The 25,274-nt window shown below is 49.6% G+C and overlaps 1 protein-coding gene across 2 annotated transcripts in view; it reads left to right on the forward strand.

The window, feature by feature from the left end:
* Window positions 1-25,274, forward strand: part of HIP1 (huntingtin interacting protein 1) — a 72,516-nt gene that overhangs the window by 15,928 nt on the left and 31,314 nt on the right. Inside the window, exon 1 of one of the 2 annotated variants that reach the window (XM_062592787.1) lies at window positions 17,803-17,886. The exons of the other annotated variant lie outside the window; for it this stretch is intronic. Coding sequence (XP_062448771.1) covers window positions 17,869-17,886 — 18 coding nt within the window. The 5' untranslated portion in view covers window positions 17,803-17,868. Of the gene's footprint in view, window positions 1-17,802; window positions 17,887-25,274 lie in introns of those variants that run through there. 2 annotated transcript variants of the gene reach the window in all.

Consider the following 25,274-nt stretch of genomic DNA (forward strand, 5'->3'; position numbering starts at 1 on the left):
GGGTGCCTATGAGGTCTGTCAAGTCTTGTGAGCTGAGCCTGGTGGCCGAGTGCTCTGAGTTGGGCTAGCTGCCTCATCAAGCAGCAGTAGGTTGTAAAGGTCTGCTCTTCTTCTGTTGCTGTGGTTTCATTAAAGATGCCTGCAGTGGCATCCCAATGATTTCTCTTTTTCTTTGCCAGAAAAATGCATCTCAGGCCAAATCTGAACCAATTCTTTCTTTTAATCAGCCATCACATGAAGATGGCAATTAGCCAGACTCTGTACATTACATAGTCATTTTTTATGACTTTAGTCCACCTTCCTCCCTTTCTGCTGGGATTGCTCGCTGCAGGAACAATTATTCTCTATTTATCCAGCTGCTGTTTACATCAGCAGACCGAAAAAGTGATTTTTCCACATTGCAGCAGTGTTACAAACTAACAGCTCCTATCTGATATTTAGAAGGGATAAAGCTACCAAGGTGCTCCTAGTGATGGTAGGTGAATTTTGGATATCTGATCTTTGTACCTCCAAATGAATGTTTCTCCCCAGACAATCAAGACAAGCAATGTGTTTATTGCTTGATGAAGTATCCAGTATCTTGTGAGCAACACGTAGGAATGGCTATAGCTTACTGCTTTTATCCTAGGAATTTCCATCTTTTCCAGTCCAGCTAGGTTTCGAAGACAGGTGCTCAGCATCTTACACCTAACTACTGTGGGCTGACAGCAGAGTTTCTGGAACTGCAAAGCTATTGGCACATTTGAAGGTTAAACTTAAAGTAGCTATGCCTGGGAGATCCGACACCAAATGTCTCCGTCACATTAACTCTAAAATATGTAACTCACCACACCCATAAGAAATTAAAACCCCCAAAGGGTTTTTTAAAAAGTGCAATTGGGAGAAATTTGTCTAAGACAGCAGCATCAATCTAGTCGAGTGGGTAGAAGAGCTCTGCAAATTCTCGGCTGCATTTACACACGGTTTCCAATTTCTCTGTCTCTCTCCAGGGAGCGCTTGAGGATGGTGCAAGGGACTCTTGGTCCTTTGACCCTAGTAGCTTGGCTGTGTTGAGAGCTTTTCAGAGTTGTTTTGGATTATTATGAGCCAGCAGATTTCCAACGCAATCTTGTTTATTTATCCAAAACTGTACATAACGTCCTGGTTCCCTGAACACAGGAGGAACAGGCAGCAGGCAATTTTTCTCCGTGGAAGCGTTCAGGTCTGTTTTCCCACAGTCTTTATGCCTGAGGCCCTTACAGCTAACCATGTAGCCTCAGCTGGAAAACTGAGATCGCTGCTGCTTCTGTGACTGCGAGGCTGGCTGGCACCCACTGGCTTTCACCGCACCTCCTGTCACCGTGTCACGCTGATCAGCTGTGTCATCTTTCAGCCGAGCATGTTCTTGGCGCAAGGATGCCCAGCGTGGTGGGACCTCACTGCGGCCTCGTGGCAGGGACTTCCATGTGCTGAGCTGACTCTGCGTTGTGGCCTCGGAGCATTTGCCAACTCGCTGCCAAACTGCTTAAAAAAAATGAACTTGGTTGGTTTCAAGTGCTTTTGAGAACTGTAGGGCTTCACTGCACTGGCTGCACCTCTTATTGCCATCTCCAGGGCTTTAGCCTAGAGAAGTGTGGAGAAGGGCAAATGCCCAAACAGGCATGCTACTTAGGAGAGCAAGATCGCGCTCTGCACATGGCTTACTTGCTGCTACTAGAGTGGTATCACAGAATAGAATGATTGACAGTTTTGGAAAGAGATGTTTGCTTACATCTCATTTCGAGGTCAGCTGTTTATACGTAGCCAGAAGCACATTTTCTGTCTCTCTGAAATAGCCCCTAAACTTTTTGGTGCCCTGGGTATTGTGCCGCTCTGACCGTGGCACGCGCCCCGTGTTGGACGCTTGGGAGGTTGTCAGCAGTACGCGATAGTATCATGCATACTGAAGATGCTGTGATTTGCTTTTGAAAGCCGAGATTTTTCTCTAGGATTAGACTGCCTGATATCCTGAAACACGTGGAGATACTGTTGTTCCCTCTGCATCCCACTTGACTCTCCTTAAGGCTCGGTCCCGTGGCAGGGCAGGGCGGACACATCTGCAGCGTGCACAGAGCCCTTGAGCTGCCGTGCCGGGTGGCGGTGGACGGCAGCAGTGTAGTGCTGCTGTGCCCTAACGGGGCTGCAGCCGAGCTGGCCTGTCCCCACCTCCCGCACTCCCAGGGAGAAGCACTGCTTCCTCCCTAACTCCATCCACTGCCTTCCTGCTGCCGGGGCTGCGTCCACCGCGGTTGCTATTACTGTATCCTAGAGCCAAGGAGCAGGGCGGAGGGTGCAAGTCCCCAAACTCCCCCCCCCCCCCCCCAGCGGCGGGGTGGGGACGAGCCTTGGGCTGCCAGCGGCTCCTGCCGCCGGGTCGTCGCCCTTCCGGCTGCTGGAGAGGCTCCCGGTTGGAGCTGCTCCTTGATCTTTGTCTGCGTGAAGTCTTAAGTGCCTCTAATCCGTTTTTCCACATCCTGCTGGACGGCGCGGCCGTGTTTTCCGTGCCGGGAGCAGGGTTCTCATTTTCTGCTGCTCCCCAGCGGCAGGCTCGGAGCTGGTATGAGCGTTACAGAATGTCCCTTTGTTCCCGCGCTAGGCAAAGAAAATGGATCACTAGTACAAGTTCCAGGCCAGCAATGTTTATTTGTTTTAGAAAAAGAAAAAAAATGAGTAAAACTAATATTTAGATCTCAGGAAGGGTTTCTGTAGTCTGTTGCACAGAATCGGGCCTGTGATTCCCCAGACCATAAGCAATAAAATGCATGAAACAAAGTTTCCTTTGTATGTTGGGATTTTTCCACCTCAAATTAACTCAAATTTGTTTGCTCAAATTACCTCATACTCCACCTTGGATCCTCTGTGTCCATTCCTTCTCTGGCATTAACATGCCTCTGATGTGCTTCTCTGATTTTCAGCAAACAAGCAAGCTCCTCCTGTCCAGTGAACACAAATAATGCCAAATAATTCTGTTTACAGCTGGACAGGCTGCCGCTGTACTCCGGAAAGCTACTCGCTTCCGTATATTCAGCTTCACCTGATCTGAGCGTCTCCCAAAGCATGGGAGCAAGAGAGGAGAGGGGGTATCGAACGTGGAGAGCGTGGCCCAGGGGTGCTTTTAAAAAGCACGAGGAACACTTGCACTTACATACCAGCGTGGGACTGTTGTCCCATAAGCTATTTTCTTCTGCGGTTGTGTATCTGCCAGAATATATTCCTTTTGCTTTCTCTGACCCCTGGAGAGTCTCTGCTCCTTTGCATGGGGAATGGGCATCAGGAGAGAAGCCTACTTAGTTTACATGTATTACTGAAAGGAAAAATTGTGCTAAAAAGGATGAGAGTGCCTGGAATATAAAGCCTGAGAAACAATTTGGGGAGAGAACAGTGTGCTCACCACAATGGAGCAAGGCCAGATCAGGCCAGCATCAGCTCTGGGTCCCCCAGGAGGGGAGGATCAATGCATTAGCTTCGAGGCAGCTCTCTTCAAAGACGCATTTCATTTTTCTAGCTGCTCTCTTAGCCCGCAGAGCGTCCCTTTGCCGAACCATGGAGCTGAATTTCTTATGAGCTGTTGGCTTCTCCAAACTGTTCGCTCCCCCCGGCCCCTCCAGCTGCTGTTTCCAGCTAGCAGCTCTTTCAAAGTGTTGGATTGTGAGGTCTGGCAGCAGAGGGGTTTGGAGAAGCAATGCCGCATGCTCGGACCACAGTGTGCTGGGAAGCTCTGGATTGCCTCGGGCAGGAGGATGGGGCCACCTTGATGTTGCTGCGCTATTAGCTGAGCTGTATGAATTATACATCACACGCTGCCGGGCTCTTTGGTTACAACTGGCAGCAGCACATAGCACACATCCGAAAGCTTGGTAGCCTTAGAGGAGGTTAAGGAGTGCAAGGAGAGGACCCTGTGACTGTGGTTTGGGGACTGCAGAGGAGACACGGAGCTGGCTCCCAGTTCAGTGGAGCCTCCTGCTGTGCTATGCACTAGTTACTGAACCTCTCTGCAAAGCGGGAGCCTGGTTCCTGAAATCCCAGGGCATCACAGGATGCCCATCGTGCTGCACAGAGTGGCAGAGCTTGGTCCTGCTGAAGTGCACTGCAGGCCTCCATGGCCTTTAGGCCTAGGTCCTATGCAAGCACCAAATAGTATTTATTAATTATTAATGGCACTTCTTCCCAGAAGAAGAGATTTGGACTCTGGCGGTGAGTTATTTCCTTGCTGGGAGAGAAGTAAGTGGGTACAGACACTGGATGTTGTTTCCCAGTCACTATTTATTTACAGCGTGCACATAATTCCTGTTTTTGTTTAAGCAGGGATGGATATTAAAAAGCAAAACAGCACCACTCAAAGAGTGAGAAAGAGCGGTCATGTTCAGACCCTTACCCATTTCAGATCTCCCTGAGCCTCCAGGGCTCTCCAGGGAGTGTTAGTGATTTTTAAAGAGCGGGCTTGCAGGACCTAACGCGCCCCTGGCTGCCCGAATCACCTGCTCTGAGCCATCTCTTCCCACAATGGGACATCCTCAAGGCACCTTTCTGTCGCTTAATACCTGCCAATTCTTCTGTTCACAAAAGGCAACGAGAGGACTGTTTTCTGACTGCTTGTGCTGTGCGTTTGACCTCACCTTCTGCATAGGCAGAGCCCCTCTTAACCAGCTGGGATAATTAATTATAATTGCCGGGGGTGGGGGGGAAGGTTTCACACAGCAGCAAGGGGAAAAAGAGAGTGTAATGGCAGAAGAAAAACACAATGGAAGAATAGCAGTATGTTTTAGGTACTCAGGTAGTGGGAAAGCATTGGAAGCTATTTTTAACTACTCTTTTGAAATCAATTAGATTTGTCCACCATTTTCCCGTTGAAGTGAAACAGGCATATTGATCACATTGGCTCTCACTGGCTGAGTAATTTCATCTTTTTCCCTGCTCAGCTTTTTCTTTCTGGAAAGTTAGAGCACTTTGCATTTTTGCCTCACCTTCTAGTTGATGATGGCCCAGCATTTTCCAAACTTTCAGTTAGCGTGTACAGCCTCTGATGAGGGAGGTGAGTCTTCATGTCTCTTTTGGAGGTGGAGAGGCTGAAGCACAAAGATTAAGATACCCTCATGCTGTTTGGTGGCTGTGCTGAAACCAGAAGCTAGATCTGACTCCTTTTTTTCGTTCCCAAACTACTAATCTATGCTCTTTTTTCCACTCTGCAATGTCTTTCTCCAGCCATCCACAGTCTAGAGGCTTGAAGACATCTTCCAGCTCTTCAGAGATCCAAAGCTGCATTGCTGGGAAGCAGCTTTCTTGGAGATACAGAAATGGAAAGAGGACTCCAGGCCTGAATTAGTGAGTGTAAGAGCTGAAAAATGGCCTGGTATACCAAATAAAGTGGAAAAAGTTTAGGGAGCAAAGTCAGAGAAGGAAGCAATGTTGTTACGGTCAATCTTTAAACACTGTGATCAGGTCTGTTAGTGGAACCAAGGTCCTGCGTGTTGATGCAGGCAGTGAATCCTGCTGCTCATATTGGTTTAGATGCTGTGGATCGTGCAGCAGTTATGAAATAGCAAAACAAACCCCGCAGTCTCTCTCTGAGCAATCCCCAGGTCTGCCAGAGGCATTACCAGCACTTCATTCTGGCTGGAAGTGCCACTCTTGGCATTGCACAGGTTCTTCCAAAACTGCGGGAAATGAGCTGCCTTTTCAGACCCCTTTTGTGATAAGTGCTTGATTCCAGTGTGCACTGTCACAGCATTTCACGCTGACACACTGTCTTATCTAGAGATACGGTTTCTCCTTTTTCTCTCTCACCTTAACTCCATGCTATGCAAAGCAGGTCTATCTGATCTGAGCCATCTGGTCCAGTTAAATACGAATATTTTTAGAACAGGAAACTTTCCTGGGGCTGTAAATATGTTGCCTATTTCCTATAAATACTTATGCCTTTGCCTGTTAGTTAGAAACAAGCCTAGCGTCTGAAGTCCTCCCTGTTCTTCTAGGACTGTTTTCCAAACTGCAGGCATTGCCTGGCACAGCATCTGAGCCATGCAGCCTTCGGCCCTTGGCTCTCCACTGTTGGGTGGAGCACCTTCTCGGAGCAACAGGGAAAACAGTCCCTGCAGCTTTTCCCAGCCAGACCAGTTGCAGTGGGTGATTATATTTCAGATGAGTCTATTTGTTACTCAGTTCTTATGCAGATGTAACAAATCTTTTAACATTTACGTGGACTCTTGTAGGTGCTGGGAGTTGTATGTGTCTGCCAGACTGGAGATCTGTTGTAAGTGTCAACTCAGCCACCTTCTCTCCTGTTTCTTTTTTTTTTTTTTTTTTTTTTTTGGGGGGTTTTTTTTTTTTTTTGGTTTTTTTTGGGGTTTTTTTTTTTTTTTTTGATTCTGTATTGAAATAATGCTCAGGAGATGGTGGGAGAAATCAGGATCTTTCAGGTTTTGATCCTGTGTTCAGCTGAAGCATTGTGCACAAAGCAAGCATTGCAACCTGGTCTTCAAGTCTTAACTCAAGGGACCAACAGAAAGACATAGATAATCAAAATGATTCCTCTGATGGGTCAATTTGAAGGTCATCTATGAGAGAGGTTTGTGAAGTGGAGGGGGATGGCTCAGCTTGGAGCTGAGGTCTAGACCCATGAGTATTTTTACATAAAAGCAGTGAGGAAAGTGATGCAGAGAGATGAATGCCAGACTGGATTTTGTTGGGATGAGGATGGTTCTTGTGTTTGGCTCTTGCTTGAGAGCAGCACGTGCTGGGAGAGGAGGGGGTTACAGTGCAGGGAGTCAGGGGGACATGTGAAGAACAGCTATTAGTTAGCGAGGGGTCAAGAACCTGCCGTTTATAATCTATAACTCTTGTTTGTGACTATGAGTGACACCTGAGCTTCTCCCTGAATGCATGTTAAAGCTATTCGTTTTTGGCGCTTCTCCATCTGCAGCCTCAAGCAGTCCTCAGTTACCAGCCTTACTTTGTAAGAAGTCTTCAGCAAGTCACCTTCCTCTTCCTGTAAATGAAGCAGGTGCGTCTGAGGTGGAATTTAAGGGCTTTAAAAGGAAATTTATAGGAGCTGTGTTTTATCGATTGTTTCCTGAATAATTTATGGCAATGATCCAATTATGGAGGGATTGCGAAGTGGAGAAGTGAGGACAAAGTAGGAGCCATTGATTTCTGGGTAAGAGCATTTATCCAAGTAAACCTCTGGGGTTTGTAAGGAAGCGGATGATCGAGGAGTCACTCAGCTGCTGTCAGTCTCAGAGGTGATGCATGGTGCAGTAAAGAAGGTCCATAGCACTGCAGCGTTGCCAAATTTGCAGAGCTGCCTGAGGAGGGCAGCAAAAATTAGAGTGGTGAGCACAGTGCTGATGTTTTAGTAGCACATTTATGAACTTTGCTAACCTGTATTTCCCTTGCAGGGTGTTTCTCTTGTCTTGAGAGTGCCAGCCTTATGTTTACAAGAAGGAAGCGAATAGCTAAACCAGCGTATTGTGCAGAACAGTCTATTTGTACAAAGAATGAGAGCCTCTGCTAGAGCTGAGAAGGGATTCCAGGTTACCTACACATATGGATGGGAAGATAGGGAAGACAGGAGACACAGGAAGAGTATTGCCAGCAGGTCAAGGGAGGTGATCCTGCTGCTCTACTCAGCCCTGGTGAGGCGTCATCTCAAATACTATGTCCAGTTCTGGGTTCCCCAGTACAAGAGAGACATGGAGCTACTGGAGAGAGTCCAGTGTAGGGCTACAAAGATGATCAGAGGGCTGGAACATCTGCCCTATGAGGAACGACTGCGAGAGCTGGACCGCTTCAGCCTGGGGAAGAGAAGACTGAGGGGGGATCTTATCAACGTGTATAAGTACCTGAAGGGAGGATGTCAAGGGGATGGGGACAAACTCTTTTCAGTAGTCCCATGTGCCAGGACAGGAGGCAATGGGCACAAACTGAACCATGGGAAGTTCCACCTGAATATGAGGAGGAATTTCTTCACTGTGAGAGTGACATAGCACTGGCACAGGTTGCCCAGAGAGGTTGTGGAGTCTGCCTCTCTGGAGATATTCAGAGCCCGCCTGGATACAACCCTAACATGCTGTGGGTGACCTGGCTTGAGCAGGGGGATTGAACTAGATGATGTCCAGGGGTCTCTTCCAACCTTACCCATTGTGTGATTCTGTGATCTGCGAGTGATGAGCCATATATGTACATAATATGTACATAATAATATGTACATAATATGTACATGAGGTCATGTACATATTAGCTGAGGTAAAGTGTGCAGTTTTATATCCCTCTGCTGTAATTCAGTTACATCCATTTGTTATTGTTGCTACTGAATGCCCTGCTTTTGGCTCAAGCACTTAAATTGTTACCTTCCCCATTTGTCTTTTATATTGCTTCATAACTCAAGTCTGGCAGAGCTAGGAGGGCTCTAAGTAAAAGCTGTAAGGGCAACATAAAGTAACATAAGGCTGAGATGTTAGCACAAGGTGCAACCGGAAAGGAAGAAAAAACTGCCCAGGAGATAGCTCTGAACAGCAGGATGCTGCAGCGGCTTGGAAACTGGTGTCCACTTTCTTGTCTTCAGCATTGGGTGACAGTGACCGGCACTGGTTATCTGCCAAGCCTGTGCGCTTTCCTTTAAGCAGGGACTCACTTTCGCTCGTATAGCTACGTGCATCCAAGGAATTTCAGATGGTGTTTCTGCAAAGCAGCCTGCTCCTGTTTTTTGTTTGTTTGTTTGTTTTTGTTTTTGTTTTTGAGTCAGTGGGGCCAGGCTGATGCTCTGGGCGCTGCTCCTTGCAGCTCACTGCTTTGCCCCAGGTGGGGAGCGGGAGTCTCTTTTGCTCTGAGCCTGCAAATTTGGAGGGGAGGATCTGCCTGTCTCCTTGTAACTGTAGCAGGACTGTTGGGGGACCAAGTGGGGAGGATACTGTTTATTTTTCCTCTTTCCTGCTTGCATTTTTAATACAGGTGTCTTTGCAGAGTTGCTGCCCTAGAGTTCCTTTTAACCTTGAATTGGCCCCATTTGCAGCTGCTGCCTGAGTGATTTTTACACAAAGCTGGTGCAGTAACCATAATAAGAACGGGTATAGATTGAACAAGGAGCTAAAAATAACAAAGGATCAATAACTGTAGCACAAACTGTGGCTGTATTATATTTTTTTTAAAAAAAAAAAAAAATAAGGGGGGGGGGGAAATCTGTATATTGACAACTCAACAAGACAGCTTCCTGTAAAGCTGCAGTAATAATGTGGTTGGGCTCCCTGCCCATGCTACATGGTGCTGGGAGGGGATGCCCAAGCCTGGAGCAGTTACTGCTCTCGAGGGCTGAGAGCAAAGGGGTAGAAGCTCCTTGCTACTTTGCTTTTGCCCATCAGTCACTTGAGTATTCTCGGGTTTTTGCAGACCCAGAGCCCTTGATTTATCTTCTGCTTTGAGAGATCTGGGAGCCAGAGCCATTTCACATGTACTGCAATAGTAGCATTAAAAAGAGTTTAGACTTGTATTGAGCTTATTCCTAAATTCTGCTCTGAATAGAGTATTTTCCTAAATCAAGATTTGCAATGATATTTGGATACTAGTAGTGCAGTGAGATTTTCAGACGTGTTGGAACACCCAAGTAGCTTTGAAATCTGGTTCCAAAGTGCTTCACCGCATGTAGTGCAGATTTGTTTTTGAAAAGCAGCTGATCCACCAGGATTGTAAAGATTTCGTGAATATCTTTTTATATTGCCAGTGTTAATGGGCATAGGGTTTTACGAAGCAGGTTCATTGCTGGATCACTTCTGGAAGCCTGAAGATCAGAGTAGCACCTTGGTGTGAAAAAAGTCTGAAATGTTTTGGCTATACTGCAGTACAAGCCCGTAGTTCGGAGAAGAGATGCCTGCTGATCTCCAGCAGATCCCTTGAATTGCTCTGTTCTCACATCTACCCCCATGCAGGGGTCCCATATAGGAGAACAAGTGCTCACCCATTAAGTTGAATTTATGCATGTAGGCAGTCTGCTGAGTGCTTGTCTGCAGAACAAGAGTCTCCTATTGGAGGATTTGAAAGGGTAGACGAACATTTGAAGTTCTTCTGTGTTAAGATGATCTAATCTCCCAATTCAATTTAAAAAAATGCCACAAACACCAAACACTCATCATTAATTGAGTTTTTCCTCTAAATCACAATATTACAAATATACCCAGGTGGCTGGCTTTTCACTTCCTTCTCTTGAAATACCAAATTCAACCAATGCTTTTTGCGCAGCAGGAGGTGATCACCAGGCTCCATGGACTGGAAAACTGAATCTAGCGTAATAAATACTTCGATGGCACATCCTCCCCAACCCAAACTACTGTAATGCAGAGCGAGTGACTGCCACCTCTTTGACTCAGGTGATATACTTAAAGCAGCTGAAGCCTGGAAAACACGAAGCAAGTGGTGTTATATATATTCAGTGGTTGTCCACTGAACCTGCTGTTCTTCTTTGTATATTGTTCTGGCGCATGTAAGGTTTTCAGGGAGAGGACTTCATGCGACACCTCACTTGTGGATTTACAGCGTTGGGGATGCGCCTGGCTCCTGATGTGACCCGGGAGGATTGAGGAGGGCAGTCGTGCCACGGATCATTTCCACAAAGCAGTCAGGAGTGGTGGTGCTATGCCACATTGCCCGTAACAACTGCCCTGGAGAGGCTGGGCTGAGCTCTGCACAGCACCTGTTTCCACACGTGTCTCCTGCTGACAGCTTTGGACAGGGAGAGTAGTTGGCATTTGTTAGCTTGGAGTCCAAGTCAGGCTTTGTCGCACACTTCAGAAAACACCATTTCATCTTTTTCCAGTAATTTTAAGAGCTCTGAAAGCCTATTTCCAAAGCCTGGAGTCCCAGTGCTGCAGCAGAGTCCCAAGGAAATCCTGGAGTCCCAAGGTGCTGTAGCAGGTTATCATGTCAGTATCTTGTGGGGCAGGATCTCAGGGCCTGCAGGTACATCCAGGACAGCAGTAGTTGAAATTTGTCCTAATCCTGAGTGCAGAGAGATGCTTTGGGAAGATTGGTTTAAATGGCTCATGCAGTCTGATGCATCTGGAATTGCATCCCCCAAGGAAAAATAATTTAAGTGACAACTCCCAGTGCAGTGATGACGTTTGCTGTCCTTGCACACAGAAACAACCTGAAGGTATAAATACATCTTCAAGCTCACGTAAGCCCAGGTTAATATGAGTGAGCCTTGGCCAAGGGCAGGTCCTCCTCAGGCTGTGGCAGGGACAGAGGAGAGATTTCATCCAGATTCAAAAGGGAAGAAGAATCATATGGAAACTATTGCAGTGGATGCACTATGAATCCATGGGATGCTGTCCTTTTGAAAGCAGTGCTCCATTTTGGTTCTCTTCTCTCTGGGAAGTCTTGAGAAATATAGAAAGATCAAGAGGGAGTGAAAGATAATATTAGTCATCAAAGAGGGAGGAGGCTGCAAGGGAACAGGGTTTTAAAAGGCTTCAGGGTATTTTTAGACTTGGGAAAATGAACAGTGGGAAAGAAGAGAGACAGGAGAACTTTTAGAAAGACATAAATGGTTCCTGTAGAGAAGTGGACATAGCTTTCCACTTCATCTTATCATGGAGCATGAGCTTAGATGGAGATTCACTCAAAAAAAAAAAAAAAAAAAAAAAAAAAAAAGCAAGAAATGTAAAGCCAATAAAATAAAGTGACTTCTTGATCATCACTTGACTTGCCAAACTGGCTGTAATGACAAAAGGCCATGTTTGCCAGGACCTCTTATGCCTAGTTCCCTTTATTTTGGTGGGAATTGGCGCCCTCATCCCTCTTGATCTGAACCACACGTATCATTTGAGCAGTTTGCAGGATAATAGCTGGGCTGCATCCAGGAGGACTGAGGATTTTTTCCATAATATTGTAAAGGGTCTCTGAGCTCAGCGAAGGGATTTGCAGCCTAGCACAAGAGGGGGGTGCTCTGCTTTCCCCTGGCCCACCAGGAAGGCTGGAGAAGGAGGGATCTGCTGCCGTGACGGAGCCCCATGTCACCACATCTCTTGTGCAAGATTTTTGGAAACTCAAGCGTGTTGCCCCATCCCTACAGTGTCAGGAGTGGGAATTACGAAGCACCATATGGCAGGAGGACCAAGGAGACCACTTCAGCTGGACGGAGAGCAGATGTGCGGAGAAGACAGCCACTGGTTGGGGCTGCTGGGAGGGAGGAGAGGCTGGCAGCCATCCCCGGCAGCGCAGAGCTGCCTTGCAGCATGAGAGCCGAGGTGGCAGCTGGAGGGATGGGTCTCCAGCTCCCATCCAGTGCACCCCTTCCAGTGCACTGTGCTTGTTTGCAAGGGCATTTGCTGGATCCTAACTAGAGTACATCAGCCCTGAAAGGGAGATGGTGAAGCTTTTTAGGGCTGGTCCTACTGAACCACTTCCTAAATTGCTGGGGAGGGTGGCTCTTCTGGAAAGGAAGGTTTTAATAGCCTTGAAATAAAGTGTGTCAGCTTGCATGTACACCTGCAACGTGGAGGATAACTGGGGCACTCTATATAATCCACACCGTGCCTTCTGCTGCACTGGCCCTGGCTGGATTGCCAGCAGCAGAATTGAGCCTAATGGAGCTAAGCACAGAGGCTGCTAAAAGCGTAAGCGCTTCTCTCCGAGGCTGTACCCAGGCACTAATGGAGGAGGGGGAGAGGCACAGCCACCGGCTGCAAGGTTGCACACTCACCCGACGTCCCCCTGCTGTCACCTAGGGCTGTGTGTGCACATACACATGTGTGTGCACGCACATGGGCATGCAAACTTCTGGAGATACGCAGCAAGTTCACTTATCCTTGCACAACCTTAGGTGGATCTGTGCCGTGCCTCAGGCTGGCGAGTTAAAAAATTGCTTTGTATGTAAGTATGAAATTGCTTTGTATGCGTAGCACTTGGAGGAATCCATACTGAAAGCCCAGTGGATGCTCCTAAAGCTGGAGGAAAAAAAATAATAATAAATAACAGAAAAAAAGCAGCAGATTTGTGCCTCAGTGCTTCAGCAGCTTTATGGGAGACCCTGAGGGAAAAAAAAAAAAAAAAGTCCTCTGCTACAGCGAGCTGTAGGGCTGCAAGCACTGGGCGGAGGCAGCAGCAGGCTCTGTCCCAGGATGCGGTGGTGCCCCACGCCACCGGCCGCTTGCTCCCCTGCGGACCCCACTGTGCCAGTGCAAATACTTCTTTATGGCCGTGCGGCAAACCGCCTCGGGGAAGCCCTTTGGGTTTAGTCTAGCCCAGCAAAAAAGGGGAAAAAAAGTAGCTTTCCCCAGGGTGAGTTCTCCAAAATGTCACCCCAGGTTGTTGCACGAGCGCCTGCCCCAGCCCAGGGGGAAGGATGCAGGCATGGGGGGCAGGGGAAAGCGGTTCTGCTTTTGCCAGCAGTAGTGACAGTTTACAACATCTTAACCAGATGGTGGAAATGCAGTGTTAGCGCCTTGCATGCTCAGGGCTCTCTGAACATTTTGCAGGCATATTTTCTTTATTTTCTTCAAGTCAGCAGGGGAAAAGGCCCGAAACGGTACCCTCTCTGCACTCGGTGGCGGGTTGGCTCTTGGCACGGCTTGGCCTCTCAGGTTCCTTGCTTCTCCTGTGCATTTGCTGCTCTTGGCTGCTCCAGTGGGAGGTGTGAATTTTAGAAAGAGGCACCATAAAAAGCAAGAGCGCCCAGTGCAGAGGGATCCTGCACTCTCTGGGGTGCTCGTCCTCCCCTTTCCCTCGGGACAGTCCAGTGCTGGCCATGCCCCAGCTTCCCCCAGGCAAGAGGAACAGCATTTCAGGATCTATTTATCAATCCAATTTGTCCTTGTGGTTTGCACGGATCTTCTGCCCCCTTCCTAGCTCTCTTGGCCATGCACACTGCCCTCCTGCTCTTGCTCTCAGGCTAATTTTTTTGCTTTGGGAGTGGAGCTTTGCTTATCCTCGAGAAACTCCATTTTCTCATTGCTTTGGGGACTCTTCCTAAATTGCCTTTGAATTTAGCCTTTTCTGTAGCTGCCTTGGCTCTTATTTTTGCCCGTTAGCCTAAGAGCTTTCTAAGACCCCTCCTTGCTCTGAAGTTGTATGGACTTTAAGCTCATCCTTTTGAATACTTCCCAATAGCCTTCACAGTCTCGTCTCTTGTTATCCCCCAGAGGCTCAGACAAGGGGGAGCACACAGCGACTGTGGCCGGGGTGCGCAAGCCCAAGACCTGTGCCTCCTGGCTCTACCAGCTTGTCAAGCCTTCAAACTCTGTCTCTTTACCCTGTCAGCAGCTTCATGGTAGTGCTGCGTTGTTAGTATGATCTGGGAAGAGATTTCATGACTGATAAATGTTCAGTTCTTTGAGTTCCTGGAAACAAGTGGGAGGCAAGGATCAAATTCAGCAGGTCTCCCTGGATAGTCTTGGGAACTAGAACGTCTATAAAGGCAATAATCTTGTAGCATCCAAGGTAAAAAGCTTTCAGTCAGGCTTTGGGTTTTGTCTCAAACACATTAGAGGGAAGTCCACCCATGAGATAGACTTTGTCCCCCCTTCTCTGGGTGTGATTTCCCACTCCCAGTGTGTCCCTTTGCATCCCTCACTGGAATCAGCATCCAGAAATGTGCTTTTCCTTCCATCCATTCCACTGGTGAGGACATTTTGAAGACCCTTTACTGCACTCCAAACCTACACAGGAAAGGAGGTGCTTTGCCTTCAGAGCACTTGCAGAGGGGTAAAATCTCAGTCAGGATCATCTCCTCCTCAGCTCTGCTATCTTGTGTTGCTGATGGAGCAGAAGCCTGGCAGATGCTAAGCCAGGTGCATACTGGGCTCCAGATTTTAGCTCCAGGCTGGCAGCAATGCGAGGTGGCCGCTGCTGTGGCCACAGCGGGGAGATGCCTGGCACCTGCTGGGGGCATCCTGTTCCCGGATCCGTATCTCCCTTCTTCTCTTTGAACTGGCTCTAAGGACAGATGAGTTGTTTGGCTCAGGAGGGAACTTGTGGGAAAGCTTTATTTTGAAAAAGAAGGGTTAATGATAACAAGCTGACTTAATTTGTTGTGAAATGCTTTATGATAACTGCTCTGTCGGAGGGATTAAAGAGGGATCTCTGGAGCACAAAGGCTGTATGTAAGGCCATCAGCGGGAGATAAAACACAGGGGGAGCCTGCAGCAAGGGAGGAGCAGCTGCACACAGAAGGGGACGTGTGCAAGGGTTTTGATGGTATTACAGGGCATTGTCAGTAAGTAAGTCTAATGCGCGGATCCTGCGACTTGTTTTTAAAGGTACATATTGCCCATATAGGTTACATTGGAGGAAAATTCACGTCCATCCTACACGTGTCGTGGGGGATTGGGTTTAGTTGCACACGTTCTCTTTGTTGTTCGAGTGTGCCTTGCAGGGAGTACTGTTTGCATACATGCCTTAAGGTCTCTGTACATGCAAATGAGGCATGAAAACCTTGCAAAGAAGTGCTAATCGCAGGGCTGTGGCGTCTTGGAGCTTCCCAGCTGCAAAGGCGTGGGCTGCATTCCCAGGAGGAGAGCGTGCTACCTGATGGAACCTGGGACACAGAGTCAAGCAGTGTTTGTGGCATCCAGTGTGGAGCAGTACAAAACCCAGCTGATATTGAATTAACTAATTCTAGCGTTTTAGGCAAGATGCATGGTCCCGTTAGCCAAGGAGGGACACTGGAGGGGGGCAGGGGGTGGCGGGGGAGGTCGCTGCATTACACGCTGCTGGGCTGAGTGAGGAGGACGAGGCCTCACATCTTTCATGCCAGAAGCTTTTAGAGGAAAGGAGCCACAGGGTTCCCACCTACGGAGCAGCTTTCCTGTATCCTCGGAGTTTTCTCCAGCCACCGGGTGCCAATTATTATCTTGTAAAGCAGGCTGCAGTGGTAAGCAGTGGGCTGAGATTGTCCCTAAAGGTTGTGGTCACCTTTCAGGTTTGTGGATATCTTTAGGACTTCCTCTGCATGAGCTTGGACTAGTTCCCAGCAGATTTCTGATGACATCAATTTTCAGAAGAGTATTTGCTTTAAAATAGGACTGTGCACATAGTCTGTGCATAGACTGTGCAAAGCAGCCAGACGGGTCACAGCATTTGTGGCTGAATCAAACAGTAAAGGATGCCCCTCAGTCTTCAGCTGTAATACATAGATAAAAGTTACCGAGATTTACTTATGGGACGTAATTGGTAGGCTTCTTGGTGGCTAGAAATTGCTCACCTGGATGCTTCTTTCAAGCCTAAAGCTGTCTGCAGGTTGAGGAAAACGTTTGCATGGGAGAAAGATCTATTGTGGCTAAGGTGTAAAATTTTAGCTCTGTTTTTAATCAGACTGGACAGGAGGTCCAACAAAACTGAAGAAAAAATGGTGGCCTTTCGGGTAACGCTGTTAGTGCAACTCATTTAAGTCATACAGACTGCGCAATTCCCCCATGAGGTTCTTGCCAAAATTTGTTCTTTGCAGAAGAGACCCTCATGCAGCCCAGGAAGCCGTCAGCTGGTTGCCAACAGAGTTGTCCCAGCGGGATCAGGAAGCGTGGACAGAGCAGAGCTGGGTCCTCGACGAGCAGCACCCGAGGCGACACGTGCATGCGCGTCGCCTGCACCCGGTGCTCCGTGCTCTGCCCGGGCTCACACCATGTACACGCTGTGGCCTTTAGGAAAACTGCCTGTCTCTGCCAGGCTGACCATGCTTTTAAGGAAGAGGTGCATATTTGCATCCCCTTGGGTGCCTGCAGTGCACGTGGTGCATGGGATTCCGTTATCTTATTAAGAAGAGTAATTTACAGGCCAGTGACCATCCCTTAATAAGTGGCTGAGCTTAGACTAGACTATAATAATCCCAGGGGATTATTATGTTATCCAGGCTAGCGCCACAAGAGCATGTTTTTTTTCTTAGTGCTCTGAAGTTTCTCCTCTGCCTTCTGCAGAAAACAAATTGCATTTTATTGTCGGGGTGCTTTTACACCGATTTACTTTGGGTCTGCTTTCAGGGCACTTGGAGAATAACAGAATCACTTGGCTTTCTGCTGCGCCTTCCCGCCGAAAAACATTGGTAGTAGTTGGGCCAAGCTAAGATATTTATCTGCTGTTGCATTCCCTCGCTGGCAGGAGGCAGGAGGCATCCACTGGCCCGAATGCTGGGAAAGGGCTGGGCGGCCGCTCGGCGTGCCGTGCCTGCACCACGAAGGCAGGCTCCTTCGCTGTGCCACTCGAGGAGCTTTTTTGGTTGCAACCGAGATTGCAGCCAGCGGATCCGCATAGCAAAGGGGGCTGCGTGCGGGTCGCTGGCGGAGACTGCCCCCGGAGAGGGGCCGAGCCGGTGCCGCTGGGCCCCTTCTCCTGCCTCCGCGAGCGCTTGTTGCTGCTCCGGAGACACTTGCCGCGGGGCCGCAGCGCCGCTCGCCTGCAGCGGCTCTTTTGTTATTCAAAGCGCTGCCAGGCTCCGGCCGTCCCATCCTGCTCTTCCTCCTCCTCCTCCTCCTCCTCCTCCTCCCGCGGCTCGGGGCGCTGCTGCCAGCCTCGCCGGAGGGGCCGGGCCGCCCCCCGGCGTCTGCGCGCGCCATCTGCCCCCCCCACCACCACCCCCTCGGCCCCCGCCTTTGCTCGCAGCAGAAGCTTCCAGCTCGCTTCTGCCTCGCCGGGCGCCGCCGAGCGCTGCCGCGGGCTCCGCGGCCGCTCGCAGCCCCGCGCCGCCGCCGCCGCCGCTATGGGAGGCGCCGCGGCGCGTTAGGGCCGGCGCGGCTCGGGCTGCGGCCGCTCCCCGGGCTGCGGCCGCTCCGCGGGGCTGCGGCGCTCGCCGGGGCTGCGGCGCTCGCCGGGCTGCGGCGCTCCCCGGGCGGCTGCGGCGCTCGCCGGGGCTGCGGCGCTCGCCGGGCTGTGGCCATGGAGCTGGGCAAGCTGGTAAGTGCGCGGCGGCCTCGCGGCTTTGCGGAGCGGCGCTCGAGGTGGGGCCGGCCGTGCAGTAAAGCTCGTTGGCTCTGGGAGCTCTGTGAGTTTCCTTTGTTTGGAAGACTCCAAGATGTTTTATTTTTTTTCTGAAGACACTATTTTTTTCTTTCTTTCCTTTTTTTCTTTTTTTTCGGATATGTTGCAGTACGAAAGACGCTTTGGGTTCATTCAGTGTTATTTGGTGATTTGCCTTCTGCTGGAGGTGTCCTTGTGTTTGAGCTGGTGCACCTGTGCCAGCTGCAAGCCAAGTGCCTGTGTCAGGATCTGCTCTTGTCCGTGTACTTTAACTTGCTTTATTATTATTATTATTATTATTATTATTATTATTATGTCCCTGAGGGCTTGGGGCCACGTGTTGTGCTGCTGTGAGTTTTTCCTGCACATTTGGGCAAGGTCTCCCAGGTTCACCAGGAGAGCTGAGCTCCAGCGGGCCAGCCCTTTGCTTGGGCAAAGCATATGCAAATGGCCTTGGGGTGGAAAGGGGCTTTGAGGGTCAGTTCCTGGGGACACGGTCATCTCCTGCGCTGGTTGTCTCAGAAGAGAGATTTAAGTTTCTGCAGTCTCCAGGTTGGGAACCAGTGAGGGATAACATGGACCGTGGAGGGTAGGTGCTTTTGCAGAGCTGGCTTAGGGAAGGAGGAAAGTCACCCAGGAACAGCGTGGAGTCCATACAGTCCTGGCTGTTTTCAGCTCACTTGCGAGAGCCAAACATCTCTGAGGAATAACTGTACTGGCCCTGGACATTTCTAGACACCTGACCTGGCTCCGATATCAGCCAGCTTGCTCCTTGCTGAGTGCAGAGGCTGTTGGCTCCCAGCTTGCAGCCATTTGGCTGGATGGTGCTGGTACTTTAATAACCCAGCGTATGGAGTATGAACGCTCGCTTAATTTTCTCACATCTGCCTACAGTGGCAAGGGACTGCTTGTTCTGTTCAAAAGAGCTGCTGCTTTGAGGAAATCTTCCCTTGTAACTGCTCCTGCAGAAAACTCCTGTTGCTGCCTTTGCAGCCTGGCTGTTAGCGTAGCAGAGTACTTGTTAGGGTTTGCACTCTGGGACTATCCCAGCACACCTCTGCGGATCCAGGCGAAGGATGCACTTACCTCAGGAGCATCCTGCTAACCTAGTAGGCACAGCGAGTTTTTGTTCTGAGAGGGAAATCTGCAGCTATTTGTCTGAAATCTAAATAGGTCATGGCAAAGTTGAAGTGCAGGGTGCCGCCACATCACGCTGAAGCACTCGATACTACCTTTCCTGTGGAAGATCTCTGAGGCAGCCGTATACCAGGGGCTACGCTTGCTGACTGGGTCTTGCCATCGAAAGGACAGGTTTCCTCCCAGATGAAGAGTTCTCCAAGGGTTAAAATTTCTCAAGCAAGTTTTGTCCTGTGATGGCAATTTATCACTGAAATGCTTATCTGGAGTTGAAGTCCTTGCATGCTGAGTTTACACAGTCCTATTTCTGCTCCCCGCATCCGCAAGTGGGGGACAGTGTTAGTCTCACGTCTCACTGCCTTTATTTCCTCCCAGTACAAAAAATGCCCAAATGTTTGCATTCGGTGGAGCAGAAGACTCCAGCTGAGGCCATTGTTAAAGCGTCGGGTATGTTCAGGAGACCATGGAAGACTTGTCCTGAGATGTGACCCCGGAAAACAGTGCTGCACAGATACAAATCACTGCCGGTGAAAGGTTCTCAGCACATAAAATCCCCACTTAAAATCAAAAGCCTGACTAATAGGACAGCTAGCGGAAAAGGCTTCTGGCCGTGGGGGAATGGGCTTGGCAACGTGGGGCACCAGGGCGATTGATTGGCTGCCAGTGATGTCATGCCCATATCGACAACGAAGCGTTAAGGGTTATGAGTGCCCGTCTAGGGGAACAGCTGCTAGGGGAGCGCAGCCGCTTTGGAGGGTGCTCCTCCTGGGAGGATACATGCTGGTGCCCCTCGGGAATCACCTGCCGTTGCCTTGTTTCGGCATGCATTGGAGGTTTGCTGCCACGTGGTTTGCAAACTGTCTTTGGATTCAACTGGCTGTGCTGGGGTCTGCGGTTGGTGCAGCTCGAAATTGCAGCCTGCTCGAGCGACTCGGAGGGAGGGACGCTGTGCTGCACGAACGGTGACGGATGGTTTTGCTGGGGAGCGCTGTTGTGTGCGGCGCGTGAGCCAGGGACACAGCCTCACCTCGGAGACCTGGCTCTGTGCTAGGCTGTCACGTCTGATAGAATGAGGTGACTTCTGGCCAACCTCACAGTGTATCTTCCAGTTATAATAGCATTTCTTCTTCCCAAAGTGACTGTCTCATTTTCTAGCATCCAGGAAGGAATGGGCCTGGGGTATTTCTCCATCAGTTCATACCTCTGCTGGTGTTCAAGGTAGTAGAATCTGGAGCACCAGTTTGTCCTGTCCTAGCCCTTCAGAGCTGTTGAGATGGCTGAAACGTTCCCACAGCAACACATTTTGCTAGCTGTAACCCATAAATCAATTTTGCTTCTGTCCTTTTTTCTGAAGCTTTCCTGTGTATTGAGAGAGTCCGTATTCCTTAAACTGGGTGAAAGATGCGTGTGTAGACTTGGATTCTGTACAAGTAATTAATCTGCATAAATTGTTTATGGCATTTGAGACATCTAATGTCCTATTTGGGTTTTGATACCACAATTGTGTGAAGTGATGCATTCTGCTTAGTAGGCTCTTGTTTCCAGTGTCATTATACCAAATGCTTCAAATCACTTCTTAACAGTCAGAGGTCTGCTGCAGTCTGGCTCTCCCTTGCTGGCATCTGCCAGATCTCCCCCATCCACAAATCGGACTTCTCAAGCCTCTGAGACAAGTCCATTTGATGTTTTTCTTCATTCTTTCTCTTTGATTGCTTCAAAGATAGAGGAAGTGATCAAATCTCACCATGATGCTGTTCAGCTCGTTTTTTGAGCTTGAGGATGTGCAAAGGCCACTTCCCAGGAAGAATGGTGAGTGAATTCCTTATACATAGAGTTCATAAATGCACAATCCTGTAGATAGTTTCCTCTACTTTGATTCCACTGTGATCGGACTCTGCTACACTGAGGAACAGCTAGGAACCAGTGGGATGGTCTCCCGTGCTCTCTGATTCATATACACTCCAAGAAGTGTATATCCTTCAAATTATTTTGGTTTTTAAACTGCAGAGAATGGTATTATGCACATGAGGCAAAGGCCACAGGTCTTATGGGGAGGCTGACAACAGCTCTGGTCCTAGTATGTCTCCTATCCAGTGCCCTGTCCCAGGTACAGATGTTTGAATATCACCCCTTGCTCTCTTGGGTCAGAATGTTTCTCTCCTCAGAACGTTTTTCTCCTCTTTTTTTCTCCTTAAAGCACATGTGTTGCAAGAACTGTTCTACGACATTTGCATCCTGCACTGCCTTTTGCAGTAAAGCATCAGGTGACAATAGGTAGGCTAAGCTCGATGTTAATCTGACTGTGTGCTCTCTTTGGTTTCCAGCAAAGTTTAAAGACAGGCAATACATCATGAAATTATGCTGGCTATCTCTCTTGGCAGTGTGCTAGGGGTTTCTCCTACTGTCGTTAGTTTTGTCAGTTGGGAGGATAAAGATTTTCATCCAGTGACCCCAGTTAGCCATTCCTTCTATCCTCTGCTCCCAAGAGAGTTCAATGATTTGGAGTATCCTCTGTGCCACCTGACTGGTAGCAATACAGTCTCTGGGGCAGCAGGAGACATCAGAGAGCCCCAGCTGCCTGGGAGAATTCTTGTGGGCAGCTCAGGTCCCCAAAGCTGCCCCTGAGGCCTGGCATCCCTCCAGGTTCAGAATTGCCTCTGTTGCCCTGCAGGCAGATGTGCTTGGTCCTCCTTCTCTTGCCAGCCTCCGTGTTGGCTGCTGCGATAGGCAACACTTCTGCCTGGGGCAGGCATGATGTTTTCATATCTTGACAGAAACACAGAACTGTTGAGGTTAGAAGGAGCTCCTAGAGGTCATCTGGTCCAATCCCCCTGCTCAGAGTCACCTAGAGCACATCGCCCAGGATTGTGTGCAGGTGGCTTTTGAATCTCTCCAAGGAAGAAGTCCCTACAACCTCTCGGGCAACCTGTTCCATCTTATTCATTTGGACTTCTTGTTCAGCTCTCCAGTTTGCCTCTCCTCTCTATGCTACCTCTTTTTCTGTAAGCTATGTGCCCTGTGGTTGGCCTGGGGCTTTGGTTGGGGCAGGGTTCGTGCTGGACGGTGACAGTCACACAGCGAGCGAGTTCCTGTGAAAGCTGACTTTTGCCCTCCCAAAGGGACATTTTCATTGAGAGGTAATCTCTAGCCAGCACAGCGGTGAGCAAAGCCTGGCTGATGTGGCAAGACTGTGTCTAAAGACTGAGGCAATCATTGCTTTGAGAAAAATACATTTGTCTTATGGCCTAAGTGAGGGCAAATGCTGAGACACATGCAGTTACTGGGATTATGTCTCCCTGTCCTAAAGGAACATAGAACTGCATTGCAAGGCTATGAGTTCTGCAATTTGTGCTAGGCATCTGCTTATTTTATGCATATATGTGTGCGTGCATATGTGTATATATATATATACACATATATATATGTGTATGTGTGCATGTGTATGCCATCTGCTCTTTGAGGTCTGCTCTGGTTGCAAAACCTTTCCTTCTTCATTTCCCTTCTATGGGCATCGTGTGCGAAACCAGGATGGTTCTCCTTTCGTGGTACGTACAGCTGCAGAAAGTCCTGCGGGCCGTGCCGCAGAGCAGGCGCAGGCTGGGCGAGCGCTTCCTCAGGCATTCTGGCGAAGGGGGATCCGGGGCCAAGCCTCCCCGCACTTCGCCCGGCTTTCCCGAAGGGCTCTCCGAGCCCGAGAGCGTTACGGAGCGCCGTGGGCGTTCTCCCGTGTGACTTGCTTCAGTGCTTCGTGGAGGGAAAACCTCTCCTGAACTTGGACAGCCGGCGTTTTGCTTCTCGCAGCTGGCGGCAAGTTGTGTTTAAAGAGAGCCGTGGGTGCCCTTTGGTAAGGTGCAACTTGCGCTTTTGAGAAGCTCTCCTGCGCCTCGCTGCCTTGTGCCACCCAAGAGGGAGGATTTCCCGTATCCTCATCGCCCCCTTAACCTGCTGCCCTGGGGCCAGAGTGAAGTTTTGCTGGGCTGGGATTTACATTTTAATTGATTCTATGGATTTTTCCTGGGATCTCTGCCATGATCAGATCTTACTTACCACTTCCCCAGAGCCCCTGTGTCTGTGGGCTGCTATAGGGCTGGGTTGAGAATAGTTTTCTGGAGGTATGCTCAGTCTCCACCATCCATTTATAGAAAGGAATTAAGGAGAAATGAAGAACATTACTAAGAGGATTTGCACTGCAACTTACTCAGTTTCTCCAAATAATTTGCAATAGTGCTGGATTCTTTAATCAACACTCATTTCCTTTTGGAAGTGAGAGGAGAGAAGGCTCCATGCAGCTACTGTGCTGAACTAAGCTATTCTCTGCGTAACGACAGACTTGTGGTTCAAGGACTGTAATTTGGGGAGATCTGGGAGGGGGCTGTGAACACGTGTATCTGCGCATGAAGGCGGAGAGAGATTTGTTTTGTCGCACTCAGGAAGCTGTAATTCTGTCTCTACGATCCCACGTGCAGTTTTTTTGCATGTGTCCATGCGGCTGTCGTGCTCTTGGGGAGATATTTTAGCCGATGGGAGCTCGGTTCCACCTGCCTCCTGTGATGGGTGCGGACGCCTGCAGTGATCGCTTTGCGTGGGGCTGCTGCTCGCCGTGTCCCCCATGGTCGGAGCCATTCACTGAGAAAGATTTTACCTTTTTTGTGGTGGTTTTCCTGCAGAGCAGCGAAAGATTTCCGGCCCTTTCCCAGCCCTGCAGTCATCTCCCCTCTCTTGCGGTGGCCTCAGGGTGGCTGGCCTGGCTTGCGCGCAGAGGAGGGTCGGTCCCACTGCGTTCCCAGAGGGGATGCTGCGTGTGCACTTTGTGTACAGTCCTGGAGATCTTTCATTCCCACTGCTGGTGCTTAAGCACCTCGGTCACTGCAGCCCCTGCTAAGCATGTAGGTCAGTAGAGTTTGTGCTGGAGCATGAAGCTGCCGTTTTGGTGGTATCCCCTCGGTAGTGCTGATGTCTAAATTTCTTGCAGAAGGAGACTGCCTGCAGATGCTATGTTGAGTCTCCGGACTCAACAGGTGTTGAAGAGACATCAACAGATGTTGGAGAGGAGCCATCCGGGCTCGGGGAGGGGGGGTCTTGCACTGGCATGCTGCATAATCCGGGTCGCTTCAAGGCCCAGAAATGTTCATTGTCCTCCAGTTTCCTGTCCTAGGACCCAGTGTGATTGCCATTTTCCGATGGGAACTAAATTCAGCCAGGGCAGAGCTGGAATGTCAGACCCATCCACAGCGAGGGACCTTGCATGGCCTTGTGGGCATCCCGCAAGCATTGTGAAGGGCACGTTGAGCATGCGTGAGCTGGGCAAGTCCCTGAGCTGGGCAGGTCCTGTTGCTCCAAGACAAAGACTTTAGGTTGGATAGTTTCTGCTCCGTTTAACCTGACTCTTTGCACTTCTCACAAAGAACCTTTCAACTCTGATTCCTCTGTTTGTTGCATTGGTTTTTCTTTATCCTGCTTGAAATGAGCTTGAGGCACTATTGAGTGCATGTGTTACAGCACTGCGCTTGACTCACTCGTACTCCTGCTCCAAGTGCTGGGGTATTTTTATAGATCTGCCCCCAGCTCCGGCATCGTGCTGTCGGCTCGGAGAAACCAGAGACGAGCCACATGCATCACAGCAGATGCGTTCATGGCCTCGCGGATCAGAAATAGTCTCTGCAGTGTGGAAGCCTGCAATTAAAATATCTTCAGCCACGGTGCCTGGTGAGCACTGGGAACCAGTGCCCATCAGTCAGGATGAAAACGCCTCTCCATGCCTGCCTGGCAGGATAAAAGAGGCCCAAGTTTTCTTTTCAGACAACCCAAAACTTCTTGTGTTTGGCGCAGGTCGGGCTGGTGCACCGAGCCTGCCCAAAGCAGCGGGGAAGAGCAAACACCGTGTCTGAACGTGGGTGCAGGCAAAGCCAGCATTCTGTGATAAGCCCACATACGTGTGAGTGGAGCTGGCAGAAGTCCGGCCGCTCTTTTCGCCCTTGAAGGAAATAAATATTGGATCTGCCTTTTCATTCCCTCCTCTGTGCTGTTCCAGCCTGGTGTTTGCCTTCAAGCTGGAGGCATCAGGAGAGAGGTGCATGAGGCCCTCGGGGTGCTGGAGGGCCCCGCGTGCATCGGGCTGTGACGCTGCTGGTGCTGGATGATGCCGGCACCAGGCCATCCCGCGTGTGCTCAGCAGTCGGAGCTGCGGG

The sequence above is a fragment of the Rhea pennata genome, chromosome 20, assembly GCF_028389875.1.
Source record: "Rhea pennata isolate bPtePen1 chromosome 20, bPtePen1.pri, whole genome shotgun sequence".
NCBI lineage: Eukaryota > Metazoa > Chordata > Aves > Rheiformes > Rheidae > Rhea > Rhea pennata.